This window comes from Oncorhynchus gorbuscha, linkage group LG13, assembly GCF_021184085.1.
Source record: "Oncorhynchus gorbuscha isolate QuinsamMale2020 ecotype Even-year linkage group LG13, OgorEven_v1.0, whole genome shotgun sequence".
Lineage (NCBI taxonomy): Eukaryota > Metazoa > Chordata > Actinopteri > Salmoniformes > Salmonidae > Oncorhynchus > Oncorhynchus gorbuscha.
Genome location: NC_060185.1, coordinates 74970280 through 74995105, shown reverse-complemented (window position 1 = coordinate 74995105; position 24826 = coordinate 74970280). Strand labels below are relative to the sequence as shown.

The 24826-nt window shown below is 48.5% G+C and overlaps 1 protein-coding gene across 14 annotated transcripts in view; it reads right to left on the bottom strand.

The window, feature by feature from the left end:
• Window positions 1-24826, bottom strand: part of LOC123993519 (rap guanine nucleotide exchange factor 2-like) — a 157443-nt gene that overhangs the window by 50675 nt on the left and 81942 nt on the right. For 7 of the 14 annotated variants that reach the window (XM_046295737.1, XM_046295745.1, XM_046295741.1 and 4 more), the window contains 2 exons: window positions 23171-23338; window positions 16106-16123 (listed from right to left, as the gene is read on the bottom strand). In XM_046295737.1, the coding sequence (XP_046151693.1) occupies window positions 16106-16123; window positions 23171-23338 (186 nt within the window). Of the gene's footprint in view, window positions 1-9204; window positions 9799-16105; window positions 16124-23170; window positions 23339-24826 lie in introns of those variants that run through there. The other 7 variants (XM_046295751.1, XM_046295740.1, XM_046295743.1 and 4 more) reach the window with 2 other exon arrangements.

Here is a 24826-nt window from a genome sequence, read left to right as displayed (position 1 = left end):
GGCTTCTGATTAAATCAAACTTTCATAGAACCGTTTGTTGCAATTTCAATGAGGCTCTCTTGTTCAGATATCAGTAAGTGGACTGGAGGCAGGGCATGAAAGGGATAATGAATCCAGTTGTGTGTGTTGTCCGTTTCGGGAAAGTACCTGCGTAATTGTTTACCCAACTCACTTAGGTGCTTCGCTATACCACATTTGACATCGTCCGTAAGCTTGAGTTCATTTGCACACCCCCAAAAAAAGTATCATACAATGGAAAGACCTGTGTGTTGTCCTTGTTAAAACCTCTTAAGGATCGGACCCTTTTTTAAAATTTTCGCCTAAAATGACAAACCCAAATCTAACCGTCTGTAGCTCAGGACCTGAAGAAGGATACGCATATTCCTGTTACAACTTGAAAGGAAGCACTTTGAAGTTTGTGGAAATGTGAAAGGAATGTAGGAGAATATAACACATTAGATCTGGTAAAAGATAATACAAAGGGAAAAAAACATGCATTTTTTAATGTATTTGTTAGTACCATCATCTTTGAAATGCCAGAGAAAAGCCATACTGTATTATTCTAGCTCAGGCGCAATTTAGATTTTGGCCACTAGATCAGGGCGTCGCAGCCATAAAGAAAACGTGAGAAGCAGAAACGAACTGGAGAAAAGTATTGCTCCAGATACTAGGCCTATACTCCTAAACATGCTCTTCACCACCACCAAGTACATGTGAGCAGGTAAACAGTCATGAAACATTAAAAGTATCATCCAAAATTAAGTCCCCCCCCCCCCCAAATGATTGTTTGAATTTAAATAAGCACTATTTTGCTGATGGATTATGAGGAAACACCTTCGATAAGAGACATTCTTGGGGTCTCACATGGTTCACAAATGGAATAGATTGGATGTGGAATACATTTGGAGGTTCAAATCAGTTTGACTCGACATGTCCCTTGATTCAAGTTCATAGTAAATCTCAGACTCCATGTGTAGGGGTAGAGAGAGCCTGAGGAGGAGGGGTAGAGAGAGGCTGAGGAAGAGGGGTAGAGAGAGGCTGAGGAAGAGGGGTAGAGAGAGCCTGAGGAAGAGGGGTAGAGAGAGCCTGAGGAAGAGGGGTAGAGAGAGCCTGAGGAAGAGGGGTAGAGAGAGCCTGAGGAGGAGGGGTAGAGAGAGCCTGAGGAGGAGGGGTAGAGAGAGCTGAGGAGGAAGAGAGAGCCTGAGGAGGAGAGAGAGCCTGAGGAGGAGGGGTAGAGAGAGCCTGAGGAGGAGGGGTAGAGAGAGCCTGAGGAGGAGGGGTAGAGAGAGCCTGAGGAGGAGGGGTAGAGAGAGCCTGAGGAGGAGGGGTAGAGAGAGCCTGAGGAGGAGGGGTAGAGAGAGCCTGAGGAGGAGGGGTAGAGAGAGCCTGAGGAGGAGGGGTAGAGAGAGCCTGAGGAGGAGGGGTAGAGAGAGCCTGAGGAGGAGGGGTAGAGAGAGCCTGAGGAGGAGGGGTAGAGAGAGCCTGAGGAGGAGGGGTAGAGAGAGCCTGAGGAGGAGGGGTAGAGAGAGCCTGAGGAGGAGGGGTAGAGAGAGCCTGAGGAGGGGTAGAGAGAGCCTGAGGAGGAGGGGTAGAGAGAGCCTGAGGAGGAGGGGTAGAGAGAGCCTGAGGAGGAGGGGTAGAGAGAGCCTGAGGAGGAGGGGTAGAGAGAGCCTGAGGAGGAGGGGTAGAGAGAGCCTGAGGAGGAGGGGTAGAGAGAGCCTGAGGAGGAGGGGTAGAGAGAGCCTGAGGAGGAGGGGTAGAGAGAGCCTGAGGAGGAGGGGTAGAGAGAGCCTGAGGAGGAGGGGGGGGTGAGAGGAGCCTGAGGAGGAGGGGTAGAGAGAGCCTGAGGAGGAGGGGTAGAGAGAGCCTGAGGAGGAGGGGTAGAGAGAGCCTGAGGAGGAGGGGTAGAGAGAGCCTGAGGAGGAGGGGTAGAGAGAGCCTGAGGAGGAGGGGTAGAGAGAGCCTGAGGAGGAGGGGTAGAGAGAGCCTGAGGAGGGGAGGGGTAGAGAGAGCCTGAGGAGGAGGGGTAGAGAGAGCCTGAGGAGGAGGGGAGAGAGAGCCTGAGGAGGAGGGGGAGGAGCCTGAGGAGGAGGGGTAGAGAGAGCCTGAGGAGGAGGGGTAGAGAGAGCCTGAGGAGGAGGGGTAGAGAGGCCTGAGGAGGAGGGGTAGAGAGAGCCTGAGGAGGAGGGGTAGAGAGAGCCTGAGGAGGAGGGGTAGAGAGAGCCTGAGGAGGAGGGGTAGAGAGAGCCTGAGGAGGAGGGGTAGAGAGAGCTGAGGAGGAGGGGTAGAGAGAGGCTGGGAGAGGAGGGGTAGAGAGGCTGAGGAGGAGGGGTAGAGAGAGGCTGAGGAGGAGGGGTAGAGAGAGCCTGAGGAGGAGGGGTAGAGAGAGCCTGAGGAGGAGGGGTAGAGAGAGCCTGAGGAGGAGGGGTAGAGAGAGCCTGAGGAGGAGGGGTAGAGAGAGCCTGAGGAGGAGGGGTAGAGAGAGGCTGAGGAGGAGGGGTAGAGAGAGGCTGAGGAGGAGGGGTAGAGAGAGCCTGAGGAGGAGGGGTAGAGAGAGCCTGAGGAGGAGGGGTAGAGAGAGCCTGAGGAGGAGGGGTAGAGAGAGCCTGAGGAGGAGGGGAGGGCCTGAGGAGAGAGAGCCTGAGGAGGAGGGGTAGAGAGAGGCTGAGGAGGAGGGGTAGAGAGAGGCTGAGGAGGAGGGGTAGAGAGAGGCTGAGGAGGAGGGGTAGAGAGAGGCTGAGGAGGAGGGGGAGAGAGGCTGAGGAGGAGGGGTAGAGAGAGGCTGAGGAGGAGGGGTAGAGAGAGGCTGAGGAGGAGGGGTAGAGAGAGGCTGAGGAGGAGGGGTAGAGAGAGGCTGAGGAGGAGGGGTAGAGAGAGGCTGAGGAGGAGGGGTAGAGAGAGGCTGAGGAGGAGGGGAGAGAGAGACTGAGGAGGAGGGGTAGAGAGAGAGGAGGAGGGGTAGAGAGAGAGGAGGAGGGGTAGAGAGAGGCTGAGGAGGAGGTAGAGAGGCTGAGGAGGAGGGGTAGAGAGAAACTGAGGAGGAGGGGTAGAGAGAGAGCTGAGGAGGAGGGGTAGAGAGAGACTGAGGAGGAGGGGTAGAGAGAGACTGAGGAGGAGGGGTAGAGAGAGACTGAGGAGGAGGGGTAGAGAGAGACTGAGGAGGAGGGGTAGAGAGAGACTGAGGAGGAGGGGTATTAACATTGGTTGTAATGACTCAATCAACAGCTTTTTAAAGGTGGGACAGGTGACGACTTGACTGTTCTGTTCCTGGAATAAACTTCCAAATTCTCCATATTCTACGGAGAGTTTTTCTGGTTACTAAATCACGCGTCAATATTCCTCACTTACAGTAGGCTATATAAATGTTTTAATTAATTAGGAACCATCACAGAATTGTAGATTAGGCATATTATGAGTAGTAGTAGAGAGCACACCAGGTCAAGGAATTTAAATAGTTGGTGTAGCACTTCGAAACAGTGACACGTTATTCAACAGACTGAAAGCCAAACCAACAGCCTAAATTGGTCTTCTCAATCAAAGCAGAGGCTGTGGTGTGCATGTGTGTATGCATGCATGTGTGCGTGCGTATACACGCAAGTGTGTGTGTGGCCCACACCCCAATACATTCACACTCAAAATATAATTGTGAATGTGATGTCATTACAGTGTGTCAAAGATGGCCATCTCATTTCATTAACTGGCTCAGTGCACAGAACCAAATGATTCACCAGGTGGGCTAAAGCCAGAACCAGGCCACAAGCCCCTCATCTGGTCACAACCCCACTGAACCCCCTTCAGCAGAGTAGAGACGCCCTATTAGTGGACCCTGAATGGTGTTACAACGATGAAGATCTTATACAATTGCAGTCTGCAATGAACCAACTGAATGACATTCCCTGGCACTATGTATTTAGTGGAAATATCGTTTTTACATGACTGGACACTGAATTGATACACATGAACTACAACTGCAGTCTGTATTGGACATCACTGATATTTAATGGCACTATAGAACACGGGGCAACGTTATTGTATTTTCATTTAACAAAGACAAAAATCAATGCCGCCGATAAACCGGGGCACAACGTTATTGTCCTATTGGAAATCAACGCCACCTACAGACTAGCCTGAGATGGACTGCATTTGAATGTGTGGTGGAGCAGATTGCCGATTCCACCCTGATGTGGACTTGCATGGTGGATAAACAGCAGAAAGAAGCGATTAGGGCCGGTACGATAACAGTACCGCGAAACTCGTTAGGACACAAACCACAAACTAAAGTGGATTTAACTTCTTTAGGAAAACAGCCCAAATGTTTGAAACAAACATCATTATGTTGTCATCCACAATACTGTACATACAGCAGATTTTTTTTTAAATACCAAAGAGTGAGCTGCTTTGTGTTTTCATTTTAGCCATGGAATATATACGGCGATACTGGTATCACGGCCCAAGCAGCGATGGGAGCTTCATCAATATTGGAGTGTGTGTTACCAGACGTTGGGAGTAGTACACACATGGTTGATAGCCACGTGTCAATAGCAATATCCTGGCTGTATCCCTACCCACCCTCAACCTGCGTGGTCCCCCTCCTCTCCTCCTCTCCAACCCCCCACTGCTGTCCCTTCTATGCCCTCTCAACCCCACTCGCTCTCCTTCTCTCCTAATTGAGGTCATCTATCCATCCGTCAGTCAGTCATTCAAGGCAGCACAGTACTCATTCCAGGAGCATGGGGGTTAAATGGCCTTCTGTTCATTGGCCAGTTCGGAGAAAATGGATGCTAACAACAAAAACATCCACAAACCACTAAAAGGTATCCAAAAACACACAATTCATCAATATGTAATGAAATGAGCTTTCCGGGGCAGAGCCCGAAATATTTACAATCAGATGGTCATAAGGGGATTAAAGCAGGAGCATCATCTAACACTAGAGCCACAACACTGCAATCATTTGTGCCTTCCATGGTGAGCAGATGTGGAGCTCGCTCCTCAAATGATACTGTAGACCTAATGACCAAAATATCCGTAATGGCAACTGCCCCGTGGATGTGGATGGAAGTGCTGGGCTGGCCGCGACTCAACCCAATTACAGTACAGTACAGGGTGGACCGTGAAACGAGGTCTGGGACTGTCGGACTTGGGTAAACTAGCTGGGGAGGCTATTCTTTCAACCTGGAGACTGCCTCGGTTTTTCGGATGACTGCCTTGCCTGGTTCACCAATTACTTTGCAGACAGAGTTCAGTGTGTCAAATCGGAGGGCATGCTGTCCGGTCCTCTGGCAGTCTCTATGGGGGTGCCACAGGGTTCAATTCTCGGGCCGACTCTTTTCTCTGTATATATCAATGATGTTGCTCTTGCTGCGGGCGATTCCCTGATCCACCTCTACGCAGACGACACCATCCTATATACTTTCGGCCAGTCATTGGACACTGTGCTATCTAACCTCCAAACGAGCTTCAATGCCATACAACACTCCTTCCATGGCCTCCAACTGCTCTTAAACGCTAGTAAAACCAAATGCATGCTTTTCAACCGATCGCTGACTGCACCCGCATGCCCGACTAGCATCACCACCCTGGATGGTTCCGACCTTGAATATATAAGTACCTAGGTGTCTGGCTAGACTGCAAACTCTCCTTCCAGACTCATATCAAACATCTCCAATCGAAAATCAAATCAAGAGTCGGCTTTCTATTCCGCAACAAAGCCTCCTTCACTCACGCCGCCAAGCTTACCCTAGTAAAACTGACTATCCCACCGATCCTCGACTTCGGCGATGTCATCTACAAAATTGCTTTCAACACTCTACTGAGCAAACTGGATGCAGTTTATCACAGTGCCATCCGTTTTGTCACTAAAGCACCTTATACCACCCACCACTGCGACTTGTATGCTCTAGTCGGCTGGCCCTCGCTACATATTCGTCGCCAGACCCACTGGTTCCAGGTCATCTACAAGTCCATGCTAGGTAAAGCTCCGCCTTATCTCAGTTCACTGGTCACGATGGCAACACCCATCAGTAGCACGCGCTCCAGCAGGTATATCTCACTGATCATCCCTAAAGCCAACACCTCATTCGGTCGCCTTTCGTTTCAGTACTCTGCTGCCTGTGACTGGAACGAATTGCAAAAATCGCTGAAGTTGGAGACTTTTATCTCCCTCACCAACTTCAAACATCAGCTATCTGAGCAGCTAACTGATCGCTGCAGCTGTACATAGTCTATTGGTAAATAGCCCACCCATTTTCACCTACCTCATCACCACACTGTTTTTATTTATTTACTTTTCTGCTCTTTTGCACACCAATATCTCTACCTGTACATGACCATCTGATCCTTTATCACTCCAGTGTTAATCTGCAAAATTGTAATTATTCGCCTACCTCCTCATGCCTTTTGCACACATTGTATATAGACTCCCCTTTTTTTCTACTGTGTTATTGACTTGTTAATTGTTTACTCCATGTGTAACTCTGTGTTGTCTGTTCACACTGCTATGCTTTATCTTGGCCAGGTCGAAATTGTAAATGAGAACTTGTTCTCAACTAGCCTACCTGGTTAAATAAAGGTGTAATAAAAAAATAGAGGCTGAACCAAGGTAGATAAGGTAGAAAGATTGTGATGTTGGAGGACCACATACGGCGGGCGCTATTCCCAGAGTTCCCCCTGGACAAAGACCTTGGCGGTGGGCGGCTTATCACTTTCATGAGCTGGGCGGGTCAAGAGACGAAAGCCGTTTGCGCTAGGTGTCCGATTAAAACGGGACGGATATTCTCTCTGCCGAGGCTTACCTCACCCTACCTTGTGATACTACTCTACACAGCCGGAGCCCATTGACTGACACAACATGGCTGGCGTGGCACAGAGATATGAGGGAGAGATAGAAACAGTCTTACCAACCAACACACAAGAAACCTATTATAATGTAACTTTGCTGCTGACAATCACCTACTACTCATATTGCAATCCAAAATCTGGACAGGAATTATACTGAACAAAAATACAAGTAGCACCATTCAAGAATTCCAAAGATTTTACTGAGTTACAGCTCATATGAGAAAATCAGTTGATTGAAATAAATTCATGAGGCCCTAATCTATGGATTTCACGACTGGGAATACAGATATGCATCTGTTGGTCACAGTTACCTTAAACGAAAAGGGCCTCACAATGTGTCTAAGGATCTTGTTACTGTATTTCTGTGCATTAAAATTTCCATCGATAAAATGCAATTGTGTTCGTTGTCCGTAGCTTATGCCTGCCCATACCATAACCCCACCACCACCATGGGGCACTCTGTTCACAACGTTGACATCAGCAAACCGCACACCCACATGAAGCTATGTACTGCCAAATTCTCTAAAATGATGTGGAGGCGGTTTATGTTATTCTCTGGCAACAGCTGTGGTGGACATTCCTGCAGTCAGCATGCCAATTCCACGCTCCCTCAAAACTCGAGACATCGGTGGCATTGTGTTGTGTGACAAAAATGCACATTTTAGAGAGGCCTTTTATTGTTCTCAGTACAAGGGGCAACTGTGTAATGATCATGCTGTTTAATCAGCTCCTTGATATGCCACACCTGTCAGGTGGATGGATTCTTTTGGCAAAGGAGAAATGCTCACTTACAGGGATGTAAACAAATTTGTGCACAAAATGTGAGAGAAATAAGCTTTTTGTGCATATGGAACATTTCTGGGATCTTTTATTTCAGCTCATGAAACCAACACTTCACATGTATTTATATTATTGTTCATTGTATATTACAGAGTGACCGGTAGCGAGAGAGACCGGTAGCGAGAGAGACCGTGACAGAGGGAGAGAGAGACAGACAGAAGCAAATAGATGCACTAACTCATAATAGCCATGCTACTATGACATTTACATTTACATTTAAGTCATTTAGCAGACGCTCTTATCCAGAGCGACTTACAACCACCTACTCTCACTAAATAGACATGCAATTTCCACATATTAGCCATGGGCATGATGTCACTGCTCCAGAAAGATGATACTCTTATGTTTGTAGTCTCCCACTGTTTCGCTAATTAATATGTGCATTATATTAATATTACAAACTAGCCTACTTCTTGCTGCTGAGGAGGAGATAAAGGGAGGGGGAGAGAGAGAGAGCGCGAGAGAGAAAGAGGAGAGAGACAGTGAGAGAGGGGTAGAGAGAGACCGGTAGAGAGCGAGAGAGACAGCAGTAGAGAGAGACAGAGAAACAGAAAGAGAGAAGCAAATAGATGCACTAACTCATAATAGCCATGCTACTATGACAACCACCTACTCTCACTAAATAGACATGCTATTTCCACATATTAGTCATGGGCATGATGTCACTGCTCCAGAAAGATGATACTCTTATGTTTGTAGTCTCCCACTGTTTCGCTAATTAATATGTGCATTATATTAATATTATAAACTAGCCTACTTCTTGCTTGCTGAGGAGATGGAGAGAGGTGAGAGAAAGAAAGAGGGTAGAGAGAGAGAAGGTTAAATCTGTGTGCCTGATAGATGTAACTTACCCTCCCCAATCTGTCCATCTCTGTGATGTACAGCTAGGCAGGAGGCCTCTGAGGGTTGATTGATACCAGCGGTTGATGGCAGCTGATCAATTCACCTACAGCTCAAGTGCAGATCGCTCAGTAGCCTACAAATGTCTCCCTGATCGCTGTCTCGAGTTTGGCTGTCACTACTAGCACCATGGACAGCAGCCCACACGAAGGCTGCCCCATCAACCCGCACATCACAACACACCCAACGTTGCAAAAACGAATCTACAGTACCTGTAGGCTACTGCATTTGCACAAGACATTGGCTAACCTTTTTTTCCTAGGGGCACATCATGCACTTAGGATCAAATACTTTGATTGCATCTAAGTGCATCTTCAAAATGCATGAGGAACACAGACAGTCTGGAGTCATGGTCGTAAACATTCCACCCTGCCTTGCAACGAGAGACTGACAGCGAGCACATGGCCATGGTGACTAGCCTACACCACTACTGCCTCTAAATAAAGGTTGTGATTCAATGTGTCCAGGCTCCGGTCTTGCGCTGGGTTATAGTGGGCTGGGCCCTGCATATTCATTAATCTTGGCACGGCTCGAAAGAAACCTGATGCGCAGCCATTATAGGGTACGTAATCATATCCAGAGAGTGGGTCATAGAGCAAAATAAATGCGCACGTCGATACTTACCAGGTTTTTATCTTGCTGGCTCGGGACTCCATGGCTGGCGGATGCTGCTAATGGTTTCATAATGACACAATATATGCTGGGCTAAAATGTAACATTCTTTATCCAGCCATCTATACCGCAGCGCGCCTCTCCCCCATCTTCCTCCCCTCTCGTCTATCCACCGGGCTTCTCGCTCTCTGGGAAGAGAGGGGGTGACGCTCGGGGAGTATCCGCCGAAGCTGGCCACGGTTTCAGACGCACCAGCAGCCCTGTATCGGGGGTTAACTCCAGCCTGCACAGCCCCCCCGCTATGGTCTGCCAACGCAAGGATGCAAAAAAAGGAAAGAGAGTGAAAGGTCTGACTACCCAAGAGGATGCTGGTCGTGCCTTCTTTCTTTTGATACTGATGCCAACTAGGTAGATTCCTCCTCCAATGAGCTCTGGTGTGTGGATCATAAAGCCGGAAAAAAAAGAAGAAAAAAAAAACTGGCTAAAATGGCTGACAGCACTTTCACTCACGTTCGCTCCCTCATCCTACCTCTCATTCCTTCCCTCCCCTCCCTGCTCTCTGTCGATGGTAGGCTGGCTGTACACACACACACACGCACATCCACTGGCTGTACACACACACGCGCGCACGCACCGACTCGCTCACTAGGCTTTACGCACCATTAGATTAGTCTGAAATCTAGGAGCCACCGCCTCCGTGATGCTTTGTTAACACTACTCCTGGTTCATTTGTCGACCAAAGCAGGGGGACGTGTATGAGTCTGTGTGTGTATTGGGGAGGGGTGAACGGGAGGATTGAATAGGGACCTCCCTCACTGAGGCTGAGAGAGCAGCCGCTGGTGCCTGCTGTTCTACACCCACAGTCTACACAGCTTAAAAGGAGGAGAGGGATAGAGAAACAGAAGAGGAGAGACTGAGGGAGGGGTGGATGTAGGGAGAGGAATGGGGATGAATAGGCTAACGATAAACAGATAATAAACAGAAAATAGGCAGGGAACAGAGGATGCAAAGGAGAGCAACACACAGAAATCAAAAGGGGTCAATGGAGAGAGGGAGAGAGAGTGGAGCCCAGAGAGAGTAATGCCATTATCACTCACTTCAGCAGTCAACCAAGGCTGCAGCCAGTTGGCATGGCAACAGAACCAGGGAAAGCCATTTCCTGGGCAGATAGAGGAGAGGAAAGGAGGGCCCTATTCAGACAGCAGGTAATAAAACAAGAGGAATATGGATTTGGAGACAAATGGTGTTGCTTTGAATCGCTTTAAGTCAGTATGACAATGTCACCCGGAGTATAGTAACCACGGCAACTGAGCATGACCTGCCCCCGCGGGGCGTGTTGGTTGCTGTGGTGACAGAAGCATAGGGACAACAACTTGTAGGGAGTGTGTGAGAGAGAGAGAAGGGGGCACACATTTGTGTCAGAGAGAGTAGCAGTCTGGTCACCGACCCCCCCATGTGGTATCCCATTGCAGACAGGGCTGTGGTATCCCATTGCAGACAGGGCTGTGGTATCCCATTGCAGACAGGGCTGTGGTATCCCATTGCAGACAGGGCTGTGGTATCCCATTGCAGACAGGGCTGTGGTATCCCATTGCAGACAGGGCTGTGGTATCCCATTGCAGACAGGGCTGTGGTATCCCATTGCAGACAGGGCTGTGGTATCCCATTGCAGACAGGGCTGTGGTATCCCATTGCAGACAGGGTTGTGGTATCCCATTACAGACAGGGCTGTGGTATCCCATTGCAGACAGGGCTGTGGTATCCCATTGCAGACAGGGCTGTGGTATCACATTGCAGACAGGGCTGTGGTATCACATTGCAGACAATGACCACACATGTGCGGTATGCCTGGTGTGTGTATATACTGTATGCATGCACATACAGTATGTACATGGAGTGTATAACTGTGTGTGTCCAGGATACACCCATACTACTAGGTAGGCTTCTGGTTATTGGAAACACAAAAGCCCCAGTCAAATATGAGGCCAGTGGGCCAGGCTTGCTGACAGAGACTGAGATGTGAGAAGAACAGTGCTTTAAATGATAAGGTACAGGGAACAATGGCTTAAAGCGTATTTCAAGGCCACGTCCCAATGTATATATTCCCTACATGGTCTGTATAGTCCCTGGTCAAATGTAGAACACTATATAGGCAATAGGGTTGGAGCTGAGCTGATATTTTCAAATCACACAATAAGAAACTGCCAATCTGGGCAAATAGGAAAACCCAGCGGTGTTCCTACAATGACAGTCAAAACTATGTGTTGCCACCGTGCTGCCTTTCTTCAACATCAGATGTCCTTCCATTAGCAAGTGATCTATGGTGGTTCTTGTTATTGCAGGGTTGGATAGGAAAACAAATTCTGATCAAAACTATATATAGCAAACAGACATATATACAGTATGTCCAGATATGGCTCTGATGCAGATCAATCTAGGGTCAACAGAATAGTAAATGCTACATTTGCATGTTGTGTGTATTGAGTCGTTCTGGAAAGGGCTATTTGTTCACGCACACACTGTATAGTTATTACATTAAGAGAATACGTCGAAAGCAGGGGTGGTATGTATTATTGGCCGGCCTCTAGCCAACCAATAGGACATGAATCTCGTCACCCTCTCCAGCCCCCAAGCGATGACGTCATGCATCGCCAAGCTCAGGTGCTTTCTTCTGGTGCTGATGGCTTGATCATTAGCGTTGTTGGCAACAATCACCAGGGGCACTGGGGCGTCATTATATCATTACATCACTGCGGTGGGGATCGAGTCTGGGGACAAGAGCCAGACACTCTCGGTCACCCTTTAATGGCATCCTATTCCATACATAGTGCACGAGCTACTTTTGACCACTACTACTTTTAGTGCACTATGTAGGGAACAGGGTGCCATTTGGGATGTAGACTATGGGGTTGACATTCTGCTGAACAATCTCAATCTAAATACAAAGGAAAGGCAGGGGCGCATTGGTTGTAGTTGATTGTGACACTGATGTGACAGTGCAAATGGAGCGTAACATTAATGCAGTCACAGATTCAGTTGAAGGGGGGGGGGGGGCGGTGAGCCATTCGGCGTCAGCCATTTCTAATGTTCCCTGCTACCACTATGGCTATAAGTATGTTCCATGCATTATGGGCTTGGATCACGTGATGCTGTTTGCCTGTTGATGCACAGCATTTGGGTCGTAAAAAGCTCATTACCACGGTAAGGGAGATAAAAGCACACAGACACTCTCATACAGTATGTACAGAGACATGCTGTAGGGGGACATACAAGGCACATAAAAGTTTTTTTCCTTCATGTGACTTTTTCCAGTTGAAGCATTTACAGTCAGTTGTATCATTAACAATGTGCACACTGACAAACATTTTGGGGAAAGTAGCCTTTATTTTTTTTCTCTTCATGACGAGTAAAAGTGTTTCAGACGTTTACTTCCCCATTCAGACAGTACAGTAGCTGGTCATACTACCAGTACAAAGACGAGTCTCCTCAGCTAAAACCCTCCTTTCTATCCAGTCAACATCTTTTCTACAAGTCAAGTACCAGTCAAAGCCAGTACAGACACTGCCAGATAAACACTGAAAATACACGTTTCAAAAGGTTAACCAATGCAAATGCTCTTATCACTGAATAACATTGGCTACTTAAGAAATAGAGAAATAGCATATAAAGACTAGATCTGTTACGGCTGGCTTTAAATCTAAGGCTTCGCTTGACTGTAGTTTTGCAAATGGTTGATTATTCCAACTAATATAAAAACCTTGCTAATAACCGGTTAGCATCCGTCAAACTAACAAAAGCGGCTAGAACGGATGCTTCCACACTGCCGGTATCGATCTTGACGTTGCAATTTCTACAGTACATTATGCATGCTACCTTAGCTAATTAGCATGCATGAGAAACAGTCTTGAGCCTTGTTAAATAGCAGACTGTGCATATCAATAAGGGGCCAGGCCTGTGACTTACAGAAGAAGAAAAAAATAATACACTGCTACCGTCTGCTCCTCTAGGGTTGACTTCCTGTCAGAGAACACAAGAGGCTACTGACTACTGTTCCCACGCCACCTGTGCCAGTTCAAGAGGTGTCAGGGTATTGTGCTGCTGTTGGCACGCGTTGGCAGGTGTTAGCACGGGCTCCGTTTCCTTTTCCGGGCAGGAAGTGGAGAGGATTTCCTAGCCGAACACGGAAAGGAGTGGCCCACTAGGATATGAGGGGAGGGGGAGGAAGAGGCCTTTGAAACAATAGTCCCAAGAATCCTCCCAAGATGTAGGGCAAGTTAGCAGGAGAAAAACCATTCAGAAGGATAGGAGTAGACGCCCCTGTCTTTACTAAGATGTGTGTTAGGAACACACTAACGTGTTCGGACATTGAACATTTGTTTACTCAGTCTGCAAAATTGATGAGTGGCTCTGAGAATTGTGCAAGTAAGACCAACGGTGACTTGTGTTTAACCCTACAAAATTAACAGTGCTTGGTGAAGACCACCAGATATTAGGAAAGGGGGATACCTAGTGAGTTGTACAACTGAATGCGTCTTCCGCATTTAACCCAACCCCTCTGACTCAGACCAACAGTGACTTGTGTTTAACTCTACAAATGAACAGGGCTTGGTAAAGATCACCAAATACTATACTCCACCATTAGATCAGCAACAAAACATTTGATCTTTGCTGCATGTGACTGTGTGTGACCTACCGAGGGACTACATGAGATTGAGCAAGGAGATGAAGAGTATCGAGACAGTTCCAAATTGGGTTAAAGGATTACAATGGAAGGTCACCAACTATGACTTGATAACACTCTTTCACCGACTATCTTAAGGTAAGCCAGGCACTATGTCTCCCACACCTTCCCCCAGTCTCCCTGAGAGGAAACAGGAATATGAAAAAGAGAAGAGGGAAAACATACACACTGTCCCAGCCAGGCATACCCTGCTTGTGACAACAGGACAGCCATGTCATTGTCCAATGTTGACAGAGACGGGGACAGTGAGAGAGATTAGATGGCCTGATATCACCCCCACCTAGAGCCCATTTCCCTCCACAGGCCTACGTTTCTTTCTACTGATCTTCAAATGTCTAAGTATAGTAAAGAAAAGGAAGAGGAAATGAGAAGGAAAAAAATCAAATGTTTTTCTCTGGTTAGTCCCTGGTCAGTCATTAGTAGTCCTTGGATCTGTCTGTATCACTTGTCAGTCTCTGGTTGGTCATTACAGTAGTCCATGGATCAGTCTCTGTGATAGTGTAAATCCTTTCAACCTGAGGCTCTTGTGTCCATGCAGCAGCTGAACCTAGGTACAGAACAGAACTTCAAAAAAATAAAGTTCCTAAAATAGGGCCCCTGCTTTTCCACGGGCACGTCTGTCTAACAGGTTAGTCTCGCTCCTCTCTTTCGTTTTGGGCACGGCTCACCTAGCTCCTATTCTTAACCCTCTCGAGTCACATTCCGTCCGGCGCAGGTAGCATCCTGGAGCCAAATCGGAATATGGGGATATTGGAGTATCGGAATATGTGATAGATAAAGTCTCTGAGTATCAATCATTAAATATAGTATCCTCAATCTAAAGCAATAGTCAATTTATAGGGCTAACACAAAAACACTGTTCTTCACAAAAGCATTGTTCTGCAAGAATGGATAGTCTTCTAGGCTATTCAACTCATGACTTGGGTTCATGTACGTAATCAACACAGCAACGTTCACACAACAATTAGAACTGTTCAGACAGTGCACTAGAAAATATAGATTTTGTCAAAGTTCACAGACCCAATTATTAGTTTGGATTGACTCAGGAGCTTGTATGTGACAATAAAACATCTTGGGGGGGGGGGGGGGGGGGGGTGTTCTTGTTGTTCTCCAAACCCACTAATGACGTTGTTCAGCGGATGAGATTAGATGTTCCTCCAACAGCTAAATTACAGTCATTATATCATTTCATAATCCTTAAGGAGGTACGGCAATCATGGTTATCATGCTCACTGCACTGTGGCCTACGTGATTACCTGTAGCCTACGTGATTACCTGTAGCCTACGTGATTACCTGTAGCCTACGTGATTACCTGTAGCCTACGTGATTACCTGTAGCCTACGTGATTACCTGTAGCCTACGTGATTACCTGTAGCCTACGTGATTACCTGTAGCCTACGTGATTACCTGTAGCCTACGTGATTACCTGTAGCCTACGTGATTACCTGTAGCCTACGTGATTACCTGTAGCCTACGTGATTACCTGTAGCCTACGTGACCAAATTCCATGTATGCTTTACATCTCTAACTCAGGGCTCCCAAACGTTCACTTAGGCCCTCCTTCCAGCATTGGGGAACATCTCTATTCATGTTGACATGTCTAATGTGTATTCATGTGATATTCGAGTGACTTGAACGTTACTACAAAATCTATGGGCCAAAATAACGTTAGCTGACATGGGCTTGTTGATCTGGACATTTCTGACAAGTTATAAATAGCTCTCTAATGTATGCAATGACAAGAGGAAAACTGATGATGCACGACCCAATTTCAAAATTGCACCTCATGCAATCTACTATTACAACTTTCAAGAGTCAGTTGACAGCCATACTTTTTAAAGGACCACACAGTTTGGGAACCACTGCTCTAACTGAACATATTTGCATTTGCTGTCCATATCAGGATAGTTGAGTCATTTTCAGATGTGACATTGTGAATCTCTATACAACCACAATAGCTTTTCAATTCATGCCCCAATAATATAGCCAAAGGTAAAAGTAGTTTTTAGCACAATGCATTTGACTGTTAGGGGTAAAGGGGGAAAACACCTTTATCATTTCAGACACCATCAAATGAAAGGTGTCTGTCTATAATAAAAGGTAAAACTACCTACAGTCATGAGTGAGACAGACACCCACCCTCACCCACAGGGTGTTAACAGATACAGTACCTGAGCTTTACTGCATTCCTGGGAGCATTCAGGATGAAATGAAAAGCATGAAAAGAAGAAGCAGAGGAAGTGTTATCAAACATGCCACATGTCACTCAGGGATGAAGAGAGAGAATTAGGCCTGAAGCTTCAGCAGCTGCAATGAGCGGCTGTTAAAAAGCCTTACACTGCACCAGTTCGGCAGGGCAGGGTTAGAAATACACAAACATGTACATTATTCATTGAGCCAAACACTCCCATCCTCCTTTTCCTGTTTCACATGACAACTGAGGAGCTAGCTGAAGTAACTCTTTCACTGGTTGGGCATAAAAGAGGTCCTATATTCCAAGACTCATTCAGCCTCAACACACACACACACAAAAAAAAAAGGCAAAAAAGCCTGTATTGCATTCAGCGAGTGTCCATATTGTGAGACAAAACGGTTTCGGGAATCATCATTAAAAGCAATAACTTTGGACAACTCTGGGGAGTTTATATTTTATTTAGAAACAATTAACACCAATCACGGACTCAAATTAGCACATGGTTGGTTGGATACTAAGATGGAGGTGGGAGGGGAGGTTGAACTGAGGGGCATTGATTCGATGAGGCTGCCGCCGGCCACGTGCGTTGCACCATGGTAATTAGGGAACAGCTGCTCGGGGCCTCGGCAAGAACCTGGCGGCCACTGGGCAGACCCCGTAGAAAGAGATTACTCATCTGTTCTGGTGGCGATGGAAAGAATAAGATGGAGTGAGATGAAGAAACGTTTAGAGAAAGAGAGAAACACCAGCACAGATAAAACTTCCATCCAAAGGCCTCCCGTGTGGCGCAGTGGTCTAAGGCACTGCATCACAGTGCTAGCTGTGCCACTAGAGATTCTGGGTTTGAGTCCAGGGTCTGTCGCAGCCGGCCGCGACCGGGAGACCAATAGAGCAGCGCACAATTGGCCCAGCGTCATCCGGGTTAGGGGAGAGTTTGTCCTTGTCCCATTGCGCACTAGTGACTCCTGTGGCAGGCCGGGAGCAGTGCACTCTGAAATGATCGCCAGGTGCACGGTGTTTCCCCGACACATTGGTGCAGCTGGATTCAAGGTTAAGTGGGCATTGTGTCAAGACACAGTGCTGCTTGGCTGGGTTGTGTTTCAGAGGACGCACGGCTCTCAACCTTAGCCTGTCGCGAGTCGGTACGGGAGTTGAGTCGATGAGACAACACTAACTACCAATTGGATACCACAAAATTTGGGAGAAAAAAAGGGTAAAAGTAACAACAAAAAACCATCGAACCATACTGTTGACAGACTCATTAAAATGGACATGAATTACATCATATCATGACAGATAAATAGGATAAAGAGAGCCAGATTGAATTTACCATTCTGAGGACAGAACAAAGGGGTCAGTCAGTGTATCCGACCTCGTCTGAGCGCGTGCGTGCGGCATGTGATGCATTCTAAGATATCACAGTTTGCCTAACCCACAATGGACAACCATTTTTAAGGATGTTTTACTGTATCTTCATTTGGAACTTGTCCTTTATCATGGCTAGTGTTTCAGTAGCTACTAGCCTTTGCCTCAGGTCACAGCCAGGATTCTAGGCTTTTCATTTGGAACATTTTTGCTTTCTGGGATTTCTGAGGTAAAATAAATGTCTGCAAGTGGTAACAATCCTTTATTTACTCAGCTACTTGCCCTTGGGAACATCTTTTTCAAGGGAAGACCAGGACATTGGGCTATACACAGAACCAGAAGTCCCAAGGAGACCACCAGTGCTAGGTTAGCACGCCATTACCAATATCCCAGTTAACATTTTGTAGGACATCGTAGATGTTGGTCACATCCCATCACATCAGGTCCACTGTTGGGGAAACAAAGGCTTGGCACTCTCTTTGCCTGGAGGGCCTTCAATTGTGATGGACCACACTGAGGGAATGCCCATACTTAAGAGGATCCTATATATTGCACATGATAAGCTAATTCCTATCAAACATAGATGGCAATAAGGATATACTTCAGAAGAACATTTGAAGGCAGATTGATTAGAAAAAAGGGGATATCCGACAAAATAAAATGTCCTTACAATAGACAAGACCAATGTCCCCTTAATACACACACTGTCTACCAAGTCAGATTTTAAGGGCCTTAAAAGGTGAGTGAATTCTTTAGCTTCCTACGCCGCTCTGTCTCTGTCTCTCTCCCTCCACGTTTCTCACTGCAGCATTCTCCACCTCTAAATGCACCTTAGGGTTTGGGAAGAATCTCTGGTCTCACCTGAAGTTAGTCCCTCTGCACTACTGTGCTTAAAGCGCACTCCACCAATGGCCATTTGGGACTACTTGTTACCATGGCACCTAAGTATTCTTCCCACAAAGTCTCTGAGGAGAACTAGAATTTTGTGACAGGCCATCAGAAAGTTCAGGGTGTGTTTTTGTGTCAGAGTCAGCGTAAAATTAGGGGGTGGTTTGGGAGGAGGGTTGGACGGTGTCTGCCATGTTTCTGCTTTGTACGGAAAACCCAGATTATTCCATGGTATTTCAAACAAGCCAGGGTACTCTTGCCGACACCATCACTTGAGAATGCCAGGAATGGACTGAAATAGGGCAGAACTGGGGCTTAACAACATGGGCCAAGGGATGTGTTCACATCATTAGTGAACATTTAGTGCACTTCCATGGGTTCCCATGAATAGCAATATGGGGTGCATTCACATAATTGTTATGTATATACAGAGTGCAAAAAACATTAAGAACACCTTACCTAGTAGAGTCCACACCACACCACCTGATATTGAGTTGCACCCCCTTTTCAGAACAGCCTCAATTCGTTGGGGCATGGACTCTACAAGGTGTCCAAAGCGTTCCACAGGGATGCTGGCTCATGTCGACTCCAATGCTTCCCACAGTTGTGTCAAGTTGGCTGGAAGTCCTGGATTATTTTTGATACAGATGGGAAACTGTCGACCAGCAGCTTTCCAGTTCTTGACACAAATCGGTGAGCCTGCCAACTACTACCATACCCCGTTCAACAGGCACTTTAAATATTTAGTCTTGCCCATTCACCCTTTGAATGACACACAATCCATGTCTCAAGGCTTAAAAATCCTTGTGGTTGTAACAGGTGACATCAATAAGGGATCATAGCTTTCACCTGGTCAGTCTGTCAAGGAAAGAGCAGGTGTTCCTAATGTTTTGTAAGTGAACACTTCATTGTAGTTAATATGGGTTCCCATGTACAGGGCACACTTTAGGACCCCTCTCAGGCACGGCTGTGGCCACCTCAGTAGATTGTGGACTGTTCCATTGGAAAATAAGAGACTCTCCGTCTCCACACATGCTGCCCTTTTAGAATGTGGGGGGGGGGGGGGGGGGCAGCTATGGGACCACATGATGAAAAGGGCCCCTGTTCCGTTTTCCACATTGACTGCTCTTTTCTCCCTTCACTCTCTTCCCTCATTTCCGGGCCTCCTCTTGCTGATTTCCCTGGAGAAACTAACTGGTTCTACAATAACCATCCACATCAACTCCTGGTGGGTGACTCAATACAGTGTGTCCCTTCAACTACATGCAGGGAACTCCTTGAGATATACTGCGTAGAATCACAGCCAACCTGACAGACAGCGTAGAATAACAACCACCCTGACAGACTGCGTAGAATAACAACCACCCTGACAGACGGCGTAGAATAACACCCACCCTGAAAGACGGCGTGGAATAACAGCCACCCTGAAAGACGGCGTGGAATAACAGCCACCCTGACAGACGGCGTAGAATAACAACCACCCTGACAGACGGCGTAGAATAACAGCCACCCTGACAGACGGCGTAGAATAACAGCCACCCTGACAGACGGCGTAGAATAACAGCCACCCTGACAGACACCCACCCTGACAGGCACCCACCCTGACAGACAGCGTAGAATAACAACCACCCTGACAGACACCCACCCTGACAGAAAGCGTAGAATAACAGCCACCCTGACAGACTGCGTAGAATAACAGCCACCCTGACAGACGGCGTAGAATAACAGCCACCCTGACAGACGGCGTAGAATAACAGCCACCCTGACAGACGGCGTAGAATAACAGCCACCCTGACAGACGGCGTAGAATAACAGCCACCCTGACAGACGGCAGCCAGAATACAGACGGCGTAGAATAACAGCCACCCTGACAGACGGCGTAGAATAACAGCCACCCTGACAGAGAATAACAGCCACCCTGACAGACGGCGTAGAATAACAGCCACCCTGACAGACGGCGTAGAATAACAACCACCCTGACAGCCACCCTGACAGACGGCGTAGAATAACACCCACCCTGAAAGACAGCCACCCTGACAGACGGCGTAGAATAACAGCCACCCTGACAGACTGCGTAGAATAACAGCCACCCTGACAGACGGCGTAGAATAACAGCCACCCTGACAGACAGACAGGCGTAGAATAACAGCCACCCTGACAGACGGCGTAGAATAACAGCCACCCTGACAGACACCCACCCTGACGTAGAATAACAGCCACCCTGACAGACGGCGTAGAATAACAGCCACCCTGACAGACCCGGCGTAGAATAACAGCCACCCTGACAGACGGCGTAGAATAACAGCCACCCTGACAGACGGCGTAGAATAACAGCCACCCTGACAGACGGCGTAGAATAACAGCCACCCTGACAGACGGCGTAGAATAACAGCCACCCTGACAGACGGCGTAGAATAACAGCCACCCTGACCCTGAATAACAGCCACCCTGACAGACGGCGTAGAATAACAGCCACCCTGACAGACGGCGTAGAATAACAGCCACCCTGACAGACCGTAGAATAACAGCCACCCTGACAGACGGCGTAGAATAACAGCCACCCTGACAGTAGAATAACAGGCGTAGAATAACAGCCACCCTGACAGACGGCGTAGAATAACAGCCACCCTGACAGACGGCGTAGAATAACAGCCACCCTGACAGACGGCGTAGAATAGCAGCCACCCTGACAGACGGCGTAGAATAGCAGCCACCCTGACAGACGGCGTAGAGCCAGCCACCCTGACAGACGGCAGCCACCCTGACAGACGGCGTAGAATAACAGCCACCCTGACAGACGGCGTAGAATAACAGCCACCCTGACAGACGGCGTAGAATAACACACACCCTGACAGACGGCGTAGAATAACAGCCACCCTGACAGACGGCGTAGAATAACAGCCACCCTGACAGACGGCGTAGAATAACAGCCACCCTGACAGACGGCGTAGAATAGCAGCCACCCTGACAGACGGCGTAGAATAGCAGCCACCCTGACAGACGGCGTAGAATAGCAGCCACCCTGACAGACGGCGTAGAATAACAGCCACCCTGACAGACGGCGTAGAATAACAGCCACCCTGACAGACGGCGTAGAATAACAGCCACCCTGACAGACGGCGTAGAATAACAGCCACCCTGACAGACGGCGTAGAATAACAGCCACCCTGACAGACGGCGTAGAATAACAGCCACCCTGACAGACGGCGTAGAATAACAGCCACCCTGACAGACGGCGTAGAATAACAGCCACCCTGACAGACGGCGTAGAATAACACACACCCTGACAGACGGCGTAGAATAACAGCCACCCTGACAGACGGCGTAGAATAACACACACCCTGACAGACGGCGTAGAATAACAGCCACCCTGACAGACGGCGTAGAATAACACCCACCCTGACAGACGGCGTAGAATAACACCCACCCTGACAGACGGCGTAGAATAACACCCACCCTGACAGACAGCGTGGAATAACACCCACCCTGACAGACAGCGTGGAATAACACCCACCCTGACAGACAGCGTGGAATAACACCCACCCTGACAGACTGCGTGGAATAACACCCACCCTGACAGACGGCGTGGAATAACAGCCACCCTGACAGACAGCGTGGAATAACACCCACCCTGACAGACGGCGTGGAATAACACCCACCCTGACAGACGGCGTGGAATAACAGCCACCCTGACAGACACCCACCGTGACAGGCACCCACCCTGACAGACAGCGTAGAATAACAACCACCCTGACAGACACCCACCCTGACAGACGGCGTAGAATAACAGCCACCCTGACAGACGGCGTGGAATAACAGCCACCCTGACAGACGGCGTAGAATAACAGCCACCCTGACAGACGGCGTAGAATAACAGCCACCCTGACAGACGGCGTGGAATAACAACCACTGACACAGACTTGAACAATAAGGGACACAGTAAATATGCACTTGGGGTTATGGAGTGAAGGAGACATGCACATTGAGTAAAGGGAATGGTTATAGGGTAAAGGGGGTGTTGCAAAGGGAGTTCTAGAGAGAAAGGGTCCAAAGATGACAACACAGGAGGTTACAGCCTTTATACGGTCTAACCGTGAGGATGCAGATAAAAAGGTATATACGGTGGCCTACAGCAAAAAGGGTGCACAGCATGGAAAGATGCGTTTTGAGAACAGGTAGCCAGGAGGGTAGAATTATAATACCAGGGTGAAACAAGGCACAGCAAGCCTACAGCAAACACAATACATTGACAACAACATAACTACAGACCTCAGCAAAGAAGTAACAAGGGTGTACACATACCAGGTTATAAGGAACTAACTAGTAGGCTACACATACCAGGCTATAAGGAACTAACTAGTAGGCTACAGAGACCAGGCTATAAGGAACTAACTAGTAGGCTACAGAGACCAGGCTATAAGGTACTAACTAGTAGGCTACAGAGACCAGGCTATAAGGTACTAACTAGTAGGCTACAAGGTACATACTAGTAGGCTACAAGGTATAAACTAGTAGGCTACAAGGTACAAACTAGCAGGCTACAGGGTACAAACTAGAAGGCTACAAGGTACAAACTAGGTTACATAGACCAGGCTATAAGGTGCTAACTAGTAGGCTACACAAGTTAGCGTCCAACCAGCTAAGGCAAGGACTAAGCTTAGCCAACACAGAAACTCAAACTACACAAACTGGACGCTCCATCTTCGCGCCACATGCGTGTCCAGCAACACACAGCACCCTAGTTGCTAACTAAGACAGAGGAAGAACCGGGTAGCTAAACGTGACTCACCGTGTGATATCCCCTGACTATGGGTGGCTTGCCGGTGGGGTATGGGTCCACCGTGTCGATGATGGTCTGCCGCTCGCCTTTCTGGTTGATCTTGCGGAACCTGCGGCGGGACTGACGATGTGATGCTTGCCTCTGGAAGTACTCCTCATTTTCCTCCATATAGTCCACCTGGGGAAACAGGGTAGGAGGAAAGAAAGGAGTGACTGGCTCTTCTTTTCCTTGCCCCCTCCCTCCCCTCTCACTGCGTAAAAATAGCAACGTTTGTGGGCTCCGCCTCAACACTCCTCTCCGACATCAACGGGAGCTTTCACAACTCCAGGAGAAGGGGGAAAAAGAGAGAAGGATGTGTGTGAGAGCGAGAGAGAGGTACAGAAAGAATGAGCAAGGGAAGGGTGCGAATGAAAGAAGACAAACAGAGGAATAGATCAAGAGGGATGGAGGGGGAGAGAGAAAATAAACAGAGAGAGATACCTTGCCCTGATGTGATACAGATTGACTCAATCTCATTCAGTGGCAGTCAGCCAGTCAGTGCCAGTCACTCAGCCAGTATGTCTCAACCAGTATCAGTCTCAGCCAACCAGTATCAGTCTCAGCCAACCAGTATCAGTCTCAGCCAACCAGTATCAGTCTCAGCCAACCAGTATCAGTCACAGCCAACCAGTATCAGTCACAGCCAAACAGTATTTATTTTTTAATTTTTAATTTTACCTTTATTTAACCAGGCAAGTCAGTTAAGAACACATTCTTATTTTCAATGACAGCCTGGGAACAGTGGGTTAACTGCCTGTTCAGGGGCAGAACGACAGATTTGTACCTTGTCAGCTCGGGGGTTTGAACTCGCAACCTTCCGGTTATTAGTCCAACGCTCTAACCACTAGGCTACCCAGCCAACCAGTCTCAGCGTCAGCCAGCCAGCCAGTCTCAGCGTCAGCCAGCCAGCCAGTCTCAGCGTCAGCCAGCCAGCCAGTCTCAGCGTCAGCCAGCCAGCCAGTCTCAGCGTCAGCCAGCCAGCCAGTCTCAGCGTCAGCCAGCCAGCCAGTCTCAGCGTCAGCCAGCCAGCCAGTCTCAGCGTCAGCCAGCCAGCCAGCCAGTCTCAGCGTCAGCCAGCCAGCCAGCCAGTCTCAGCGTCAGCCAGCCAGCCAGCCAGTCTCAGCGTCAGCCAGCCAGCCAGCCAGTCTCAGCGTCAGCCAGCCAGCCAGCCAGTCTCAGCGTCAGCCAGCCAGCCAGCCAGTCTCAGCGTCAGCCAGCCAGCCAGCCAGTCTCAGCGTCAGCCAGCCAGCCAGCCAGTCTCAGCGTCAGCCAGCCAGCCAGCCAGTCTCAGCGTCAGCCAGCCAGCCAGCCAGTCTCAGCGTCAGCCAGCCAGCCAGCCAGTCTCAGCGTCAGCCAGCCAGCCAGCCAGTCTCAGCGTCAGCCAGCCAGCCAGCCAGCCAGTCTCAGCGTCAGCCAGCCAGCCAGCCAGTCTCAGCGTCAGCCAGCCAGCCAGCCAGTCTCAGCGTCAGCCAGCCAGCCAGTCTCAGCGTCAGCCAGCCAGCCAGTCTCAGCGTCAGCCAGCCAGCCAGTCTCAGCGTCAGCCAGCCAGCCAGTCTCAGCGTCAGCCAGCCAGCCAGTCTCAGCGTCAGCCAGCCAGCCAGTCTCAGCGTCAGCCAGCCAGCCAGT